Source organism: Mauremys mutica, chromosome 23 (assembly GCF_020497125.1).
Source record: "Mauremys mutica isolate MM-2020 ecotype Southern chromosome 23, ASM2049712v1, whole genome shotgun sequence".
Taxonomy (NCBI): Eukaryota; Metazoa; Chordata; order Testudines; family Geoemydidae; genus Mauremys; species Mauremys mutica.
This window is the reverse complement of record NC_059094.1, coordinates 10,247,244-10,262,256: the sequence shown is the minus strand read 5'-3', so window position 1 is coordinate 10,262,256 and position 15,013 is coordinate 10,247,244. Positions and strand designations below refer to the sequence as shown.

The following is a 15,013-nucleotide window of genomic DNA, read 5'->3' as shown; positions in this document are numbered from 1 at the left end:
ATATATATATTCAGAGCATAGGCCTCAGGGTCTGTTTCTTTGCTGTGTCACGGCCCTCTTGCCCTGCCAGGGCCTGATCCTGCAGGATTGGGCCAGCAGGGAACGGCCCAGACCTTCCTCTTACGTTGTCCTCAGCATCTCCAAGCGCCCTCCAACTTTATTATGGCCACTTGGAGAATCACTTAGACCTCCACCATCCTGACTTCCCGGGGCCTTCTCCTTGATCGCCAACTTCTCCTTTCCCACCCTCCTTCTTTCCTTCGGAACCTCTGGGACACGTGTCCTACCCTTCTGGCCAGCCTCACCCAGCTTTGGCTGCTTGCAGCTCGGTTCCTGACCCTTTCCTGCCACCACCGTAACACTACCCAGGTGGCTAGCGACGCAAACCAGCTCCCAGTCACGGATCCCCTCCTCCCACATGGCATCATCACGCTCTCAAGGATGAGCCCTCAGCAACTCTTCTCTTGTCCCCCTTCGGCACCTCCCATATACCTCTGGCCATCACTTCTCTGTAGGTGGCTAAGCTCAGCTTGGTCTCTGACGCCCTGGAAGGCCCACTGAAGGCCAAGGGAGCCCTTCCATTGATTTCAGTAGGCTTTGGATCAGCTCCTGTTCTATCTACCCACCTGCCTCAACTCTGGTTGCTCCTGGCTACCCTGAGGAAAGTCCATGGGTATCAGGGCTGTATCTCTCTGTAGAAAATCCAGGGTAGGACACACATCAGGAGGTCTAGCGCCGACTCTGTTGGCTATTCTCCCAAGGTGCTAGGCCCCTTCATTGCTTAGCACCATGGGGGGAAATAGGCCAGGAGCCTCACCTCTTTGTTCTCCAGCTGCAGGATGCCTCGGAGGGAGTCACGGATCTGAGTGAGCTCCTTCACCTCCTCCTCCTGGGCCTGGTGCAGCTGCAAAGAAAAGCAGCAGCAGAAGACATTAATATGATCAGTCATGTTACTGCCATCATGAGCCTCTCTGTCCTCAACAACAGGGGGAGCAGTGTGCGTGTGTGCGCGCGCGGGGGTGGGGGTTTCATCTCTCTAAAGTAGGGCAAGAACATAGGAACTGCCAGGTTGGATCAGAACCGGGCCCATCTAACCTGGTATCCCATCTCTGAAACAGGACAGTGGCAGAGTTGGTTCTCATGTATCCACTCGTTCACAGACACAGATGTATAGTAGACTGGAGAGGTCTGATTTTCTGTTACAGAAGTCATGCTGGTTTATCCATTTGGATGATTTAAAATTCCCCCTACGTTGCTCTGGCAAGAACTGTGCACATACAGCACTAGTCCCCGACAGCCCCTATTAGCAATGTGTTCCAGGTACCACTTCATCCAGTTTTCCTAGTGCCTCTGTAAGGCTCACTACTCTGATTCATAGGACCACCCACACCACCTTTTTGGAAAGGTAGCTGGACTCCAGTGTGTTGTCTCTTGAAAGTTCATAGATCCCTTGGAATCCACTGTAGGGAACAAAGTAAAGGGCCTGATCCCTGACTGAGAACACTTACTGCATGTAAAGATGCGGCGAGTTTCTCGATGAAAGGGTAGAGATTCTGAGCAGCCTTCCAGCCATCTTGGAAGAAACTGAGAGAGAGAAAAATGTCATCCCAAGACATTGCAACACCATTCATCAATCACGGCCAGGTCCTTCACAACCAGCTACAAGAAACCTGCTGTCGGCACTCGGGAGTTCCCATGCTGGCCCTCTGAGACAGCGCACACCAAGAACACCATCAATCAAAGTCATGCTAAGGTTCCCAATGAGCCATAGTCACTCTGCCTGAGGGCCTGAAGGAGAGGGGATTCAGAATCCACAGCCCACCTCCAAACCACACGTTGTGCCTATAGACATTCAGCTTACAACAGCTGGAGTATAAACTCGTGATGCACCCAATGTGTTTCCCAGGGGCAGAATGGGCAGCTGGGCAGGTAAGACTCCTCCCCTTCCCTGAAATGGATCACCAGATCACTCCCCTCTCATTACAATCAGCCAGCATGGGGGGTTGAGGCCAAGCCTCTCACCTCTCATCATTCAGGGCTTCACCCCCCTGCAAAACATATAGGATCAAACTCCACTCAGTTATTCTAGCCTAGTTGCGGAGTGACTCCAGAATCTGGCACAGATTTGGGCTAAAACCAGAGCCCCAGATCTGAACGCCTCCAAATTTGGGGATGTTTGAAATCCAGGACTGGATGCAAGTTTTATATGACAGGTTCATCTCCTATATTGTTCTGAAGCAGCCTCCACTAGAGACAGGTACAGGGTCTAGAGGTCAGCTGCCATGGATTCTACTCCCCACTCTGCCATTTAACTACTGTGTGGCCTTGGGCATGTCCACGCACTGTGCCTCAGTTTCCCTATCTGTAAAATGGATGATCACACTGAGCTCCTCAGATGAAGAGTGCTCTTCCAAGTATCATTAATGCAATACAAAAATGAGTTTGGAATTAATGCAATTAATATTAAAATATTACACATTAATGAAACTAACAGCTATTAGGGTAATTTCTCTCCCTGGAGAGGGATTGCTTTAGTAATGGACTAGTGACACTAAAGAAAAGTAACCAGTCACTGGACACAGTACCAGTAAAATGCCTTTTTCTGTGGCCCTTAAACACATGTTTAATGTCTCCCATACTCAGCAAAAGCATGCGCTTAAACTCCATGCGGATTCGTTTCTCTCTAGCGATCACTCAAAGCTACTGGGAGTTAAGCAAACGAGGGAAAACTGGCAAGTCTAGAGTCCTGCTCCAGGAAGTGACATCACCATCTCACAGGATGTGCCGAGTGGGACGGTACCTACTTATGTTGCGCATGGAAAAACTTTATCAGGCTCTGCAGGAAGTCCGGCCCTTGCTTCGTCTGGCTCTCGTTAGCTTTCAGCAGGTACTAGAGAGGGAGAAGAGACACCAAGTTAGGATGTCGTTGAGGGACTCCTCAAATGTTGGACTAGCTCAGAGGAAAGAACTGGAAGACGCCAGATTTTTCAGAAGGCCAAGCCTCCTTTTTGCCATATGGCCATTTCCTTAGGGGTCAGATTCAGGTCTGGAAACGGTGACACCTCTAGATGAACCTGAACTGCAAAGTTCAGATCCAAATTTGGGTGTGAACTTACCCCCGAGTCCAGAGAGTTTTGGTTCAGGTCCCAGCTCCGGTGGAAACCCTCTGAGAGCCAGATGAAAAAGCAGCCGGTTAAATTAGGCTTTGCCCAGCCAGATCAGTGGTGTCACGCACAGTGAACGTGATCGCAATCATTTTGCAGATCAGTTCAAGATCCACTAGAGCTGCCTCTAAAACTTGGTCTCAGCTACAAAAAGTGGTTGTGTTTCACTAACATGGGCTCTGTGACGAAGTTCTTAAGGTTTCCTCTGAATATTGTGTGGGTGCCTCAGTTTCTGGCCGACACTCTATCTCCTGGCAATTAATGGCCGGGGCCCTTCCCCCCTGCAAGGGGATGCTAAAGGTGTGGGAGAACAAAGAGGTCAGATGACCCCCCGGCCTGGGAAAGGAACTCAGCAGAGAATGAGGGGCTGGAGGGGGTTTCAGTTGGGTGCTGGCTGGGGACGTGAAGTGAGGGCAGATGGGGTGGTCTGGCTCGCTGCCCCCCAGGATGGACCCAGCTGAGGGGTCCCGTTCTCTGTACCTACAAGCTCTGTTTTAGACCGTGTTCCTGTCATCTAATAAACCCTGTTTTACTGGCTGGCTAAGAGTCACATCTAACTGCAAAGTGGGGGTGCAGGACCCTCTGGCTTCCCCAGGACCCCGCCTGGGTGGACTCGCTGTGGGAAGCGCACGGAGGGGCATATGCTGAATGCTCCAAGGTCAAACCCAGGAAGGTGGAAGCTGTGTGAACTTCTTGCCCTGAAGACAGTCTGCTCCAAGGGAGAGGAGGCTCCTAAAAGTCCTGACTGGCTTTGTGGGGAGCAGTTCCAAAGCATCGCCCGGGGACTCCATGACAGGCTCGATAAGCCCATCCTAAACACGATTGCTTTTCCTAGTGCAGCGTTAACACATTTAACTCAATTTTAGCAGTTCAAGTTATAACCTAGGTCTCCGAAGGTTGCTGTGCTTTCCCTTGGAAAACCCAAAGATGTGGATTTGGGAGTGCTCTCAGCATCCAAAGGTCAAGGATTGGGTCCACAGGATTTTAACAAAGAGAGCTTTTCTCCCAAGTGTTTTTAATTCAAAACTTAACAAACTACATTAACCAAAACCAATACAATTTTAAAACAGTCCACATAAAAATATGACTCCTCCTCTCAATTCATCAGGTTTTACTTGAATAGTAGCTGGAGTGGCATTAACCTAATAGGTCTTCAGTCATCCAGAGAGAGAGTTTGTGTAAAAATACCAAGAACTTTTCGGTCTTCTTCATGCAAAAGCAAAGAGAAGGACACAATCCCGTTTTCTCCCCTTTTCAGCTAACGCAGCTGTCAGTGGCTCTCAGAATCGGGCTGATGATGAATTTCTTCCACTCCAAATTTTATTTTCTTAGAGATGGCCACAGTGGACCAAACCGGGGTCCATTTAACCCAATATCCTGTCTCCGACTGTGACTAGCACCAGCAGCATCAGGAGGAGGAGCAAGAAACCCTGTAGATCATGAATAACCTGACCCCTAAGGGAGGTTTCTTCCTGACCTTTATTAGTTAGAAGTTGGCCTATGCCCTGAAGCATGAGGATTTAAATCCTCATCACCCTCTGGATGGTCTCATTGACCATATAAATGTTCAATCCTTTTTAGAATCTAGCAGAGCTCTTGGGTTCACTGGCCTTTTTCTAAGTAGCACAGTGTTGCAACAGCAAAACCAGCACGGGGCTCGGTTCATGCCCCTGGAAGACGAGGCAGCAGCGAAGAGGTTAACGTGGCTCTCATTAGGAAGATCCTGTGTCTGTGTATTTTGGAGGCAAGGAGCGTGAGGCGGCCAGGGGGGAAAGCGTTGTGTGACGAGCTGGGTTCTCTTTTTATACCGTCTCCCAGACGGCTGCACAGTAGAGCATTACAGTCGGGCAAGGGAGGGGCGATTTTTATTTCTCCCTCCTTGCCAGGAGCACAGCTGGAGAAACGAGTCACAAGCCCAGAAAAGGGGCATGGAGGATTGGTGTAATAGGCCAGAGCAGAGCTATATAGAGCCTTTGTTCGAGGGAAGCTGGGGGTGAGCGAGAGATAAAGAGGGAATATCGCTTAAACCGAGTGGAGTGGTCAGAGGAGAATATTGGGACTCCTGGGTTCTATTTCTGGCTCTGAGACGGGACTGGTGTCTCTAGTGGTTAGAGCAAGGGGAGGCAGGACTCCTGGGGTGTGTGTGTGTGGGGCGGGGAAGCGTCTATTCTTGGCTCTGCTACTGACTTCCTGGGAGACCTTGGGCAAATCACATCATCTCTCTGTGCCTCAGTTCCCCCCTCCACAAAGCAGAAATGATACTTCCCTGCCTTGTGAGGTTAAAGGAATTATTTGATGAAAGCAGGAGCCTGGGGAAGGGCACGGGTTCCATGGATCCCGGCCTAGCGCTCTCAATCCACCCCCCGAGCAAACTGGGGGCCAACACTGGAACGTTTGGCCTCGCTGGCTTATAAATTACTGACCAGAAAAGCCATGCAGAGGTTCAGACTGGAATGGGGACTGCCTGGCTGGGTGTCATAGACCCTGTACAGCTAACCGGCAGTGGTGATTCCTTGGACTATATGGGGGGTTTTTTGCTCCCAAGGGTATGAGATGGACTGATCTACAGAGCTGAGGGGAACATAAACCCGCCCAGGGACAGAACTGAGCACTGAGCTGAGGGTGAAATCAAATAGCCCTAATGTAGCACAGCAGGTACACGGGGGGGGAACACATACAAGATCCCATGCCTGCATCTTCTCTCTTTTTCCACTGCAGCCCCTGGAACAGAGCCCCTCCCTACGGCCGCGCTGTGAACACTGAGTGTTTCCATGTGCTGTTATTTATTTAACAGTGAAGCTATTCAAAGAGATGACTCAGTCCCTGGCTCACCCCCCCAGATCTCCAGCCCATCCACGTAGCCCAAAACCACAACAAGGCAGGCAAGCAGCTCGCGGGATCCTCCCCTCTGCTCTCCAGTCCTGCCAGGATCTGGCCCCATCGGGGCAGCCCTCTCTGCAGCCACAGCCTGACACTCAGTTCTGGCTACGGCAGCCGAAGGTCCTTGGGGACCCACTCCAGGTGCAAACGCTAACCATGGACCATTCTCCCAGCTGCAGTTTTCTTCAGCCCTGTCCGCGGCGAGGATGTCGTCAAGTGGATAGGGAGGGATGGGAGAGGCAGCACTCCTGTGCGCTACTCCCAGTGCTAGGAGGGGCATGGCTCTAGGGATTGGGAAGTCAGGACTCCTGGGTTCCTTTCTTGTTTCCAGGAGGGCAATACTGACTAGTAGTTAAAGCAGGGGAGGGGGGGGGGACTAGGCAGCAGGAATCCTGGGTTCCACTGCTTACCTGCTGCGTAACCTGGTTTGCTCAGCTGTTAGTCTGGGATAATGACGATCGCCTAGCTGGAAGGGCTGGTTCAAGGCTTGACTCACTAATGTTTGCTTCTAACACCGATGAAAGGCAATGCAGACACGCAACGTGTTATTGCACAAGGCTGAAATCCTTCCTCTTGGTCCATCACTCCTGGGATTCCCCCTGGCTCTTCCACCCCAGCTGGAGCAGGAAGCTCTCGCTCTCACCCGATTTCTGGTTCCTCTCAGACTGGCCAGGACATGCAAAACGACCGAGCCACACAGGCCCCCCAAAATAGGGCACAACTGCATTTGTGCAAACTTCACACGTGGCCCAGGGCCGGGCGAGTGGCTCCGGAGATGCCGAGCTAGCCGGTAGCAGCAGGAACTCCAGCTTTGCAGATACCGGAACGGCTGGGTCACAGCCTGCTGGCTATGGCTACGCAGGACATCCTCCCCAGAGACACGTCAAGAGACACAGTCCAACACCTGGCCCAGGGTTCTGGGGAGGGTCTGACCCCAACGAGATTTTTTTTTCCCCCCCTTGGAAAAGAGCTGGCACTCTGCACCCAGAGCCAGGGCCGGCTCCAGGGGTTTTGCCGCCCCAAGCAGCCAAAAAAAAAAACCAAACAAACAAAAAAGTCGCGATCACGATTTGCAGCAGTTCAGCGGAAGGTTCTTCGCTCCAAGCGGGAGCGAGGGACCCTCCACCGAATTGCCGCTGAGTAGCGGAGTGGCCACTCTCCCGAGTGGCCGCCCCAAGCACCTGGTTGCTACGCTGGTGCCTGGAGCCGGCCCTGCCCAGAGCTGGCATTAACCCTCGAGACACCCGCCAGCTCTAAAGGGGTTAAACAGCGGAAGGTCAAGGCAGGTTCCTAGCGCTGGCTGGAGACCCCTGGGGGGCGGGGAGAGGGGGGGCTGCAGGAGGAAGTGTCGCGTGTCGGAGAGACTGAGTAAGGCCCCGCTATGGGCAATATCCCACCTTGTTTCTCCCCTCCATCCCCCCCAGCTCCTGACCCTGCTCAAGCTGGGAGCCAGTCGAGAGGCAGCATTGCACTGGCCCAGGGCAGGGCAAGCCACGGCCCAGGGGCTCCATGCTCAGACGCGAAGCCGTGAGGCTCCCCAACCCGTGGCCAGAGTGGGGTGCTCCGGCATTTAGGCCAAGGGGGTGGAGGGGAGGGGGAGGGAGGCCCCAGCAGCAGGGCTGATGGTTGGGAGGAGGGAGAGATGGGAACCTGCCCATTCACGCCCCCGGCCTGTTTTCCTAGCGCTCCCTGCTGCCAAGTCCCCGTGGCTGGGAACCAGGGGAGGGACACGAATTAGAGCCAGTGGCCTGGCTACAGGCAAGGCAGGGCGGGCCCAAGGCCTAGCGAGGGTGGCAGATGGAGAGGCGCAGGCTAGCAGCGCGCTGGGGGGTGGAGCGGCTGTTGCGGATGAACGGAGCAAGGCAGACGAGGAGTCTATCCTGGTTCTAAGAGAGACCTGGGCTTACGCCCTCCTTGCCCCACACACCCCGACATGCAGGAGTTGATCCCTTGGCATATTTCTCTACCACCCATCCCTGAAGTATCTGAGCAACGATGGCTGTTGGGTAGGATAACCGACGGCCCATTTGCACCTTCATCCGCTTTGATTGTTTTCTACAGATTTCCAGGTTCTTCCAGCAGAAAGTGCCCTGGCTAGAGCTAAGCAAGGATGACGCAGTGGTTAAGGCACCGGACTGGGACTCAGGAGGGCTGGCTTCAATTCCTGGCTCTGCCACAGACTCCCTGAGTGAGACCCTGGGCAAGTCTCTCTGCACGCCTCAACTCGCCACCTGAATGAATCCTTCCCTTCCTGACAAGGCCGTGACGTTCATTACCGTGCGCAAAGGGATCAGATACCACGGGGACCCCAGGAGAGCCTCAATACGGCTTCTCCAGATAAAAGCACCCACGGCTGCTCCAGGCCCTACCGCCCTCCTCAGCTCCGTTCTCCGGCGCAGAAAGGCCCGTCACCTCGCACATCTGAAGCTGGAATATCCGGCGCTCCTTCTGCGTCTCCTCGGCGATTTCCCCCGGAGACGGCTCCGCCTGGATGACTCCCGCTATCCGGGCTCGCTCCTTCTCCTTTTCAATCTTTGCTCTGGGGAGGTAGGATGGCAAAAGTCAAGACAGATCCAACCTCCTGTCTGCTTAATTACTCCGTAGTTCTTGTTGGCAAGGGAGAGGCACCCACTGGGAGAGGCAGAACTCGGAGCTTCCCCCCCAAAGTCAACTCTCCCGCACCTAGGGTGACCAGACAGCAAATGTGAAAAATTGGGACAGGGGGGTAATAGGAACCTGTATAAGAAAAAGACCCAAAAATCGGGACTGTCCCTATAAAATCGGGACATCTGGTCACCCTACCCACACCTGTCCATACAGCCCTATCATAGAACTATGGGGTGAGAAGGGACCGCAAGGGTCATCTAGTCTAACCCCCTGCCAAGATGCAGGATCATTCTCTACAGCGCCTCCTGCTGGGAGGGGCTGGAGGAGCCAGGAGATTCCCCCAATCTCCTTTTCGTGCTGAACACCCAGAGGGCATTAACCAGTGACTGACGCTGGAGCCCGGCCAGTCGAGAGTGCACAATTTACAGCCAGTTCGCTGCCTCGGCCCAGCCGCCTCTCAAGCTGCAGCCCCCACACAAAACCCCTTTGTTTAGAGGAGGAGGATCAGCCTGTTCCTGCCAGGGGCAACGGGACTACTTACACTTTGGTCTCATAATCCTTCCAGGCCTTCTCAATCTGCTTCTTGTAATCCTACGGCACAGAGAGAGCAGCAGTTAGCGAAGTCCGGGACCGATTCTACTTGGCAAGGAACCGGGCACAGAGCAGGGCTCCCTCCCCCTCCCGCCAATGCAGAGCAGGGCTCGACAACACTGGAGCATCTTTTGCTATTCTTGGGTTAGGCTCTACACACAGTGTGATGTTGCACTTCCATACCCTTTAGAAAAGTCTGTTTATAAGTGTGAATATGATGCAACTGGAATATGCTTGATGCACAAGGTCTCTTGTAAGGTATCATTACAAAGCTTATAATCTACTGAGTGTGGTCCTCCTATTGGTAGGAATGTCTCATTCCTGTATCTGAAACTAGGAATATGAATTATAACTCTGAGGCCCTATTGTAATTATGCCAAGTAAATGTGGGCCATTAATGGTGGTTTGGAATCTTGATGGCTGCCATTGACTAGGACAATTGGTTGGAAACGGTTTATTTACCTGCAGGCCTTCCTATGAACATACCAGCCAGCCCTGGAAGAATGGAGCAGGTCACCTGATGGGAGCAGGTCACATGATACTAGAATCCATCTTAAACCTGGTGCTTTTCCATTTAGGAGGAGGGGTGGAAACCCAGAGACACAAGATTCCTGCCTTGTGCCAAAGATATAAAAAGGGGGTGGAACAGAACAAGGGGGTCCCAGTCAGATGAAAAGCAGGGGCTAAGATGCCTGCTGGAACTAACAAGGACTGCACCAGGGGAAAGGATTGGGCCCAGACTAGGAAGGCATCTAGTCTGTGAAAGCAGCTTATTGGAACATCTTCAAGGGAGAGATATTACCTGTAATCAGTTTTTTAATGTATTGGGGATCAGAGGGTCACCTCTGAAGAAGTGGGTTTTTTACCCATGAAAGCTTATGGCCAAATAAATCTGTTCATCTGTAAGGTGCTGCCGGACTCCTTGCTGTTTTAATGTATTAGGCTTAGACTTGCATGTTTTGTTTTATTTTGCTTGGTAACTTTCTTCTGTCTGTTATTACTTGAAACCATTTAAATCCTACTTTTTATACTGGCAGTTTATGAGTTTACCCTGTATAAGCTTTATACAGAGTAAAATGGATTTATTTGGGGTTTGGATCCCATTGGGAGCTGGGTGTCTGGGTGCTGGAGGCAGGTAACCTGCTGAGCTGTTTTTAGTTCAAGTCTGCAGCTTTGGGGATGTGGTTCAGACCCTGGGTCTGCGTTGCAGCAGGCTACTGCGTCTGGCTTAACAAGGCAGGGTTCTGGAGTCCCAAGCTGGCAGGGAAAACGGGCTCAGAGGTAAATTCAGCACGTCAGGTGACAGTCCCAAGGAGGTCTCCGTGACCAATGTGAGACCTTTTGCATGAAGCATATTCCAGTTACATCATATAAACACATTTTTATAAAGCATACGGAGCGCAACATCACACAGCCCCCATCCATTCACCTCCATCCCGGCCTGCCGTCCCCCTGCCACTGTGGTCCTGGGCTCCCCACACATTTCCGACTCTAGCAGAGCACAGATGTGGAGGCAAGACCCAGCAGCGCTGCAGTCCCTAGGCCACTCCACCCCACGGTCAGGGGGGACAGAGGTAGGGACAGCCCCCTCTGCTCAACACCCCCACCGGTCGGGTGGCAGAAGAGACTGCCTGGCATTCTTAGCCTCCCTCCCCACCCCTTGGGGAAGGGAGATCGTGGGGTCCCCAGCCCCGCCCCACCACCAGGTACCGACCGGTCACCCCGCAGCGGCACATCGGCTTCCCGGTGCCACGTCACCAGCCCTGCTGCGCGAAGGGAGACGCTTTAATCAGATCACAGGGCAGAGACGGAACCTGCAGAGACACCCCTGCGAGTCATGGCACTTGGGGCCCGTTCCAGCCAGCGGCGGAAGGCAAAGGCAGGGATGGGTGGGAAACCGCGGCGGGTCGGGGGAGAAGCGGTTTCTTGAGGGACAACCAGCTTTTCACACTGCAGGAGACCCAGGAGCCGGAGTCCCCAGCCCAGAGGGACCCGTTTGGCCGGTTCTCTCAGGGTGCAGCTGGGAAGGAGCCAAGGAGATGGGAGCCGAGAGCCGGGGATGGGGGAGGGAGTTGCGGTTACTGTTTCGCCAGCCTTATTTCTTCCCCTAGGCCCCTCCCTGCACCCCCTAACCCTGCACCCTCCCCAGGGAGGGGGCTCTGCACACCCAGGCCACCCCCCTTGATCCAGGTGTGCAAGACGCTAGACATGACAGCGCCCAGATCTGCCTGAGCCCGGGGGCTGTTTGCAACTCGCCCGAGGGCTGCAGCTGCCTTCCGGAGAACGCCAGTGCAGGCCAGGCCTCCCGGATACCCCGTGCCTGTCGTGACACAGTGCGGGTTGGAGGGGGACAGGCTCCCAGGGCACAGGAAGACACATCGCCTCTTCCCCAGGCATTAGCAGACTGGGGCCTGCTAGGAGCTGTAACAGCCCTTCACAGGCTCTAGTCCAGTCACACCTGCCAGCAGGGGAGAGGCCCCGACAGGAGAAGAGACAAGAGTTAAGAGGTTGCTTTGGGGGAGGGATCATCTCGTGGGGGAGGCCCTGGACTAGCATCCAACCCCTGCCTCTGCCGCAGGCTCCCTGGGTGACCTTGGCCGGCTTTAAATGGGTCCGTGCTTCAGCGTCCCCGAACCAAACCGGGGCCCCGTCTGCTCTAGTTACCCCATCGGCTCTCTGAGGCGGCGCCCGTCTCTCGCTCCGTGTCTGTGCAGCGCCCAGCACAACGGGCCCGGCTCTCAGCTGGGACCGCCGGGCACGGATAAGCCACACGAGACCGGGAGCTGCTCTTTGGTCTGGGCACCGCGTGCCCCGCTGCAGGGCTGGCTGTGGCCGATGGGCCGCGTGACTTGCTAGGCAGCTCTGTCTCCTTGCGGTGACCGAGGCGCGGAAGGAGAGGGCTTTGGCTGAGAGGGGAGCCCTGCCCCTTTGTTGGGGGGAAGGCAGGGCCCCCCGATGTGGGGATGGGGGTGCTCTGAGCTGTCCATAAAAGCCTTTGGCAATGAATAAGCAACAGTAGCCAGGGCATCGCCCAGCCTCAGATCCTGGGGTGCTCGACACCCCCAGGGAGCAGCTCTGAACTGTCCATATTACACGGGGACGGGGAGCTAAGGAGGGTCGGGGCTGTCCCTTCCTGCCTCCCCAGATCTGCAGCAGGGCATCTCCCGAGATCCTCACGAGGGGAGCCCGTCTCCCGCGGGCCTCAGGAGGCTGCACGAGCGCAGGGCTGCACCTGGGTAGAAGTATGAACCACTGCAGGCCCTCACAGAGGTGCTTCAATCAGTCAAGGGGGAAACACAGGGGAGCCATCTACCACAGGTGGAAGGACCCGCTCCTGGCAAGGGATTGGCCACACAAGAGTCAACCCCAGACAAGGACACAGCAACATTACACGGCGGCTGGACGGAAGCCGCCCTTCCTGGGCTCCCCCCGCCATCTTGCTCCTCTCACATCAAGTGCCCACCACCTGAGTGGGATCTTACCAGCCGGCCATCTTTCAGCTGCCCCTTCAGCAGGCTCTCCAGGGGGAAGGAAACGATGTTGTTCAGATTCTGCACCTGGAAAACCCAGCGAAACAAGGAGCGGTTACAAAGCGTCTAGTGCACAGCCCCTAACTGCACAGGCTGTCTGGTCACTTCACCCATGTGACAATTGGTTTACCAGCAGTACCTTATTCACCCACTAGGTGCCCCCGTGCTCTAGTCCCAGGCAGGGTGCGACCCCTGGTAAACATGGGAGACAAAACTGGTACTCAAGCTAGGTAGGGGCCTGTTGGTGTGTGCCACTGACTACAGAGGAACCGCCCCTGCTGATGGGCCCTGGAGTGCAAATGTTCCCTGGTGAATCTGTAGCTGGAGATTAGTGGACCCACCGCACAATGCTCCCTTCATCTCGACCTGGGGAAGGACACCCTCTTGTTGAGATAGTACGTGGGCTGTATTTAAAAAGCTTAGCCACCCGGCTTTGGCTGCACGACTTCCCTGTACCGCCAACCTGCAACTAATACAAGAAAATATTGCTCTGGGCTATTCATTCTGTGTATCATAGCAGCGATTGAAGGCCACAATCAGAGATTAGAGCAATGCCAAACACATATATTGAAAAGAAGGTCCCCGCCCTCAAGCGTTTACCAGCCAGGCCTAAGAGGAGAGACAACAGAGGGATACAGAAGTCAGACGAGGAAGAAACACCAGCTACTGGCAAGTTACCATCAGTGTAATAAGCAGTGCACACACCACACCAGCGGCCTGACCTTTGACCCGTGTTTTGGAGGCATCACAGCAGCGGTGGGTTTAAAGGAAATATTTGTATTACAATTGGCGCCTCTCGGCATCATGAAAATCAGGGCTTTGTTATGCTGGGTGCTGCACACAGACACTTACTGGGAAACAGACAGTCCCTGCCCAAATTGCTCCCAATCTAAATGGTCTGACGAAAGAGCAGGTGGGGAAACTGAGGCACAGAGCAGCAAAGGGGCTCGGCAAAGATCACACAGCCGGTCAGTGGCAGAGCCAGGCCTCCCGAGTCTGCATCCAGTGCCGCCCCTACCAGACCACAGCGTAACAACCCTCTTCTCCTCCTCCCAGGACAGGACACACACAGGCTACACTGCACCCTGCAGCTTCAGGATCTAAGAGGTCAGGCAAGTCCCATGCCTGCTAAGCGTTAAGAGCCAGGCAGGCTCTGGCCGCCTGGGAGAGCTGGCACGGATTTAACCGTTAAGATGAGGGGAAGGGCCCACTTTGTGCCAGATGTAGCTGGTTAGCTGGGGATGGCTGCAAGATGTGGGGCTGTTACCACAAACCACATCAGTGGGAGGTTAGTTCAAGCAGCCCTCCCACCCCCATGCCACCCCGAAGGCCATGATCAAAGGAGTTCTCCAGCGGCGACGATCAGCACAGAATTAAACACTGTAGCAAAGAAGGCGAGAAGCTGCCAGCACGGCTGCAGAAGCCACTTCCCAGCATCGGACGGAACCTGGAACGTCCCTCCGGGTAAGTTTCCGATGGGACACCAGCTCCCTGCAGCCAGAAGAGTTTTGGGGAACAGGAGGGGGAATAGGGGCAGCGTGAAACCATCACTGGGGTTCCCGTGTATCCTGCACCAGCATCTCTCACGTGAGTTGGGAGACAGCTGTGCTGGAACGTGAAGCCACAGCTCTGGTCCCACATGTGGTGTTTCCAAGGGGTGTGGACGGGGGAACGGGAGGATTAGGACAGCAACCTCCAGAAGCTCAGAGATAAGGGGCAGGCACAAAAGGCCATCAAACATTCTGCACTTGGTGCTGCGTTCTGACTGCCAGCCAGGAGGTTCAGCTGCAGAGGGAGGATTGTCTAGTGGTTAAAGCCCTGGACTCAGGAGATCCGGGGTGAATTCCTTGGTCCCAGCTCAGACTGTGTGAGATCTTGGCCAAGCCATTGGAATATCCTGTGCCTCAGATCCCCATCTATAAAACAGGGATCACAATCCTGCCCTACTTCCAAGGGGGAGGATGAACTCCTGAGTGTTTATGAGATGCTCACGCAACCTGGATTTTAAGCTCTTTGGGACCGGAAGCATCTGTTTGTACAGCACCTATCACAATGAGGCCCTGATCCACGACTGCGGGGGGGTGGTTCTTACCCACAGCCCCAACGCCAATGCCTGTGCTGGCCCATTGGGATAGCACCACTGATTTCCCATCTCCCCCTTTGACATTTAGCACTTTACAAAGGCTAATTAACCCTCACGACGCCTGGGGAGACACACAAATGTTGTACTGGGGGGAAACT

At 54.3% G+C, this 15,013-nt stretch overlaps 1 protein-coding gene across 1 annotated transcript in view; it reads right to left on the bottom strand.

The window, feature by feature from the left end:
• ASAP3 (ArfGAP with SH3 domain, ankyrin repeat and PH domain 3) overlaps positions 1-15,013 on the bottom strand; it is a 63,044-nt gene that overhangs the window by 24,089 nt on the left and 23,942 nt on the right. The window contains exons 4-9 of the mRNA XM_044997716.1: positions 12,725-12,799; positions 9,193-9,242; positions 8,457-8,583; positions 2,805-2,890; positions 1,509-1,584; positions 818-904 (exon numbers count right to left, since the gene is read on the bottom strand). Coding sequence (XP_044853651.1) covers positions 818-904; positions 1,509-1,584; positions 2,805-2,890; positions 8,457-8,583; positions 9,193-9,242; positions 12,725-12,799 — 501 coding nt within the window. The remainder of the gene's footprint in view (positions 1-817; positions 905-1,508; positions 1,585-2,804; positions 2,891-8,456; positions 8,584-9,192; positions 9,243-12,724; positions 12,800-15,013) is intronic.